This window comes from Lupinus angustifolius, chromosome LG16 (assembly GCF_001865875.1).
Source record: "Lupinus angustifolius cultivar Tanjil chromosome LG16, LupAngTanjil_v1.0, whole genome shotgun sequence".
NCBI classification, from domain to species: Eukaryota; Viridiplantae; Streptophyta; class Magnoliopsida; order Fabales; family Fabaceae; genus Lupinus; species Lupinus angustifolius.
The window spans coordinates 5,936,577-5,941,673 of NC_032024.1; the positions used below are offsets into that span (position 1 = coordinate 5,936,577).

The 5,097-nt window shown below is 33.3% G+C and overlaps 1 protein-coding gene across 1 annotated transcript in view; it reads left to right on the forward strand.

Moving 5' to 3' along the window:
- LOC109329221 (tRNA(His) guanylyltransferase 1-like) overlaps window positions 1-2,460 on the forward strand; it is a 5,379-nt gene extending 2,919 nt beyond the window's left edge. The window contains exon 2 of the mRNA XM_019562889.1: window positions 2,279-2,460. Within this exon, the coding sequence (XP_019418434.1) occupies window positions 2,279-2,460 (182 nt within the window). The remainder of the gene's footprint in view (window positions 1-2,278) is intronic.

Below are 5,097 nucleotides of genomic sequence, written 5' to 3' on the forward strand. Positions count from 1 at the left end.
AATCAGCCGGGAGGCCTGAATGTAGTTTGCGGTGGACAAGCAAACGAACCAGGATAAAAATCGTGTTGCAGGATTTTTCTTTCTCTCTCTCTCTTTATTGCATTTAATCGGTTAACTTGTATAGTAGAATTAATTGCTATATTCTGTATATTTGCTATACTGTTAATACTCTGATGATTCTGTAAGCTCTGTGTGTTAATTTCATTATCGGTTAATTGTCGTGCAAGTAATCGAATCTGCCTAAGCTTACTGTTTCTGTTTTAATCGATTAAATCAAATCTGTTAATCGATTATCCATATTCTTTTAATTGATTAAATAGGGGTGATTCAGCATTAAGTGTTGAGTTTCGAAAAGCGGATATTCTAACCGCTACACCTATTCAACCCCCCCCCTTCTAGGTGTATTGTAACCACTATATAGTAAAAAGCAGGCTTGTGTTTCCCTTTCAATCACCAAAGTAGAATACATTGCTCTCGGCATGTGTTGTGCTCAAATTTTATGGATGAAAGAACAATTATTAGATTTTGGTCTATGGCATGATAAAATACCTATTAAATGTGATAATACTAGTGCAATTTATCTGGATAAGAGTCCCTTTTTGTATTCTCACACCAAACATATAGAAATTAGGTATCATTTCTTAAGAGATCATGTTCAAAGATGTGATTGTGTGATTGATTTTTTTGAAATTTCAAAGCAACTAGCCGATATCATCACTAAGCCTCTTCCTAGAGATACTTCATTTATACTAAAAGAGAACTAGGAATTCTTGATGAATATATTTGTTTGTGCTATCTAATTTTGTTTTAAAATTCAATGAATTCATTATGATCTTTATACATTGCCTATATTGTTTACTTGAATGCATGTCATAATTGCTTATCTATGTTCTTATATGATTTGGTATCCTTATGTGTGATTGATAAGTGTATAGGATATGTTTTGTCTAGTTAGAACTTAGCATTCCCTAAGCAAATTTTGAAATGTATTAAATGTTGTGAAAGACTTGTGATTAATCGATTATCCACATAGTTAATCGATTAACTGAGCTTATTTTTAGGTATCTTAATCTATTAAACAACCCTTAATCAATTACCTGGGTACACTTTTAAATTCTATTAATCAATTAAACAAGGCCTTAATCGATTATCTGCACAAAATTTTCAATTTCGTTAATTGATGAACACTACACTTAATCGATTAAACATACTACTAGTGATAGTGTTATATTCATATTTCAAACCCTAGAATTTCAATCTTTCTCTAGAAATATTCTACAACATCAAATCTTGTGTGTTTTCTCTCAAATTTAAAACCCCATTACCTAAATTCGTCTACACCATACCTAAGATCCTCGTATTCCATCAATTTCTCCTCCAAATTCTTTAACCTAGATTTTTCCCTCTTTTGAAACCCTAACCCCAAATATGTTAAGCGACTAACATAATCTATTATCCATCAATCAAGTTACCAAAATGAGTGAAAGAATACCAAAGAGAGTGAAACACATTGTTGGGATTAACTATTCTTTTTGCCATCATGAGCATTAGAGGAATTTGGACAGTGGTGATTCCTCCTCCACTCGAGGTGGTAGAGTTAATGTTGGGAGAGACCTTTATTATACCCCTGCTCTACAAGCCGAATTTTGGCCAAGTTTATCATCCACAAAAAGACCTACATACAATATATCAATACAACATGGATGGTGGAGCAATGATTTCAATTCCCGTTGGAATTGCACAAGGGGCCAACACTTTTCTGGAGCTTCATAATAACATTTTGCCCTCTCTAGTTTGGGAATTTTTTGCTAACTTTTAGTATAAAGATTGGCAATATGTTAGTTATGTTAAGGGCATTTTGATAATTTTGGTTGAGGAGCTATTTTTAGAAATTGGAGACTTGGCTAGTGATGGCTCTCCTCTAGGCGATGGTAACAAAGAGTTATGGAGTTCTTACAAATCCACTAAAATGTGTAAGCCTTGCTTTAGATGAACACATTACTATGTTCATGGTGAGCTAACAAAGGTTGGGTTCATGATAGTTGAGAATATGCTTCTGCACTATCTCATTGCTTGCATTTTAGTTCAGTGAAACACAAATCATGCTCAACCAACTTGCTATGATCTAAAGCTTATGTATGCTATTAAGGAAGGGATCATGGTAAATTAACCTGCTGAGATTCTTAATGTGATGTATGGAATCCCTTCATCTTCATCAAGATCGTGGCGTATGGGATCTTTACCTCTCGAGTAATATAGCTTGTTGGGATTAAATTAGCTCATTTGGATGCTATGGAACAACACCTTAATGAGCATGTTGATAAAAGAATGCATGCAATGCAAGATAGGCTCATGGCTGAGTTTCAAAGACAAGAATTGGAAACCAAGACTCACTTTGATCATCTTAGTGTTCTTTTCTCGACCTTTGGCAACTTCTCGCAACCACCTCCTAGTAGCTAGTCTAGTCAGGGCGATAATAATTAGTCCGAATTGGTTTAGTCTAGGATATGTGTCTTGTTTTGTCATTGTTGTTTTGTACTTTATGACTATGGATTTTAAAATTTTGTTTTTTTCCTATGGTATTTTGCATATGTTACCTTGATTGTAATGTTTTTGATGTTTTAATGTACAAAATGGATGGACTTTATGAAATATATGTGTTATGTCATTTCGTTTACTTTGTTGCGTACTGGTTCTTCAATATAATTGATATAATTGTTGAATATATGATGCATATTACATGTAATCCCAAGGAAAAATCATGAAATTTTCATTGAATTTCTGAAATATACATCATTTAATCAATTAAATACATGTATAATCGATTAATAATAGCAAAAATTTCAATTTCAGTGAACTCATAACCTGCTTAATCGATTAAAGCCATGTATAATCAATTAAGACTAGAAATTAATTTAATCATCTCTTTACTTTTGGCTTATTTTTATCTACAACATTGCTTTTTGATCATGCCAAAAGGGGGAGAAAGGTTCTTGTATATGTTTTGCAGATTGTTGCATTACAAGCTTCCGCAAAATACACAAAACATGAAATGCACAAAGTGAGGGAGAGCAAATATTCAAGCTCAAATCAAATCTCAAAACAAGTTGATTGTCATTCAAGTAATATACAATATATGCAAGATTGACTTGTTATCATCAAAAAGTGGGAGATTGTGAATGCAAGTGTGCAAAGATATGATTTTGATGAAGATAAAGCTTAAAGACTATGGATAAGGACAAATCAAATCCAACAACATCAAGACTCAAGTTCAAGCTTCATAAGGATCAACAAAGCTAGAGTAATCTTTTTATTTTAGGTCTTAATATGCTTTGAATGGGTAGAGTCTAATTTGGATGAATCTAATGATAAATCTCACATATTAGAGTATGAACATAAAGCATATAAGATTATCATCCATAACATGATTTAGGTGCATTAGTACACATACATTATTTTTATGCATTAAACTAAGTTGTACTTATATCATTTTCAAAACCATGCAGCATGCATCAATTTCTCATGTTAGAGGTTCATGAAAAATTAACTAAGTATTTTCAGAAAACTGTTAATCGATTAAGACTTTAGTTAATTGATTAAGTCTTTGAAAATGAGAAACTCGTTAATCAATTAAGCCAGTTTCTGTTTTGGAATCTTTTTCATTTTAAAGAAATGTTAATCATTTTAAGTAGTTGCATAACCAGTTATCCTCAACAACAAACAATTTGAAAATGAATGTATTTTAGCATCCTTTCCCATGGGCAAAAACACAAGAATGAACTTGATGCAGAATACACGAATTTTCAAGAGAGTTTTTCTGAAAAGAGTGATAGAGACTTTTATGTGAAAAGAGAGATTTTTGTGAACCTTTGGAAGAACTTTTATTTTCAAGCATTAATTGTTTTTAAAGATTTTCCTTTTGTGTCTCTTAATCATTCATATTCATCTATGAGATTGTGAGATTCATCAAAGGGTTATTGAATTTAAACTGTAGTGTATGATTAGCAAATCAAGATGTAAAGAACTTTGTACACATTTTACCAATTGATGTGTAATTTTTTTTCGTTGGTGTTGGAGAAGAGAGAAATTTAGGAAGAAAATCCTAGGCTGGCGTCAGGTCCAAGAAGAGGTATCTTTGGGTATACTTGGTTAGAAGTGGTGTGGATACATTAGAAGCTTGGTCCAAGGGAAGTCTTGGTGGAAGAAGTTTTTTTATAAAAATTTGATTTCTTTTTAGTAATGAAAATCTCCTAAGGTCAGAAGGGGATGCCTGTATATAGATTGCAGTGGTTGGCAATTGAACCAAGATAAATCGATCATGTTATGTTCTCTCTTTCTCCACATATTTACTTTCGTGCAATTGTTGTATTTCTCTATATTTGATTACATGCATATCGAGAATTTTTCATTAGTGAATTTGTATGATTAATCACTTTCATTGAATTGTTTAAGTGCATATTAGATCAGATTAATCACTGATTTCTTGTTGCATCAAGAACAAAAGATTTTCAAAAAATTAGCAAGCTTAATCAATTAAGCCTTTTATTAATCGATTAACTCAAGCTTTCTATTAATTGATTAAACAATCATTTAATAGATTATAACCAGTACTTTTTGAGATTATCTTTGTATATGGATTGTTTTTAATTTTTACGTGAGCCACCTTTTCACCCCACCTCCTCTAGGTGAAGTTAGAGCCCTTGTTAACCAACATAGGTGATTAAGAGGAAGGGGAGTCCATAACCACCACAAGATCCCCTATGCACGACTAGCGTGAGACCTTTCCATGGCTGATGCGGTTGCGCCTGGAAGTCACATACTACTCTATGAAGGCTCTATCACGGGTGGAAATCGCGTATGGTAACCGAAGTAATAGTGAACCCGGTTCACCATCCCCACGAGCAGACATACAGACCCAATCTTGTCTCTGAACACTAGCGTCACGTGATGCTGGTCCTCCTTGCAGGACCCCCAACAAAAACTATGTACCTGAAAGAAGGAAAGGGACAATGAACCCCTTTTGCTGGAAATGTCCCTTTGGTTATTGTTCGGTTTCTTCTTTGTGTTTTGGCTGCTGTCTGACAAGTTTGTTTAGGT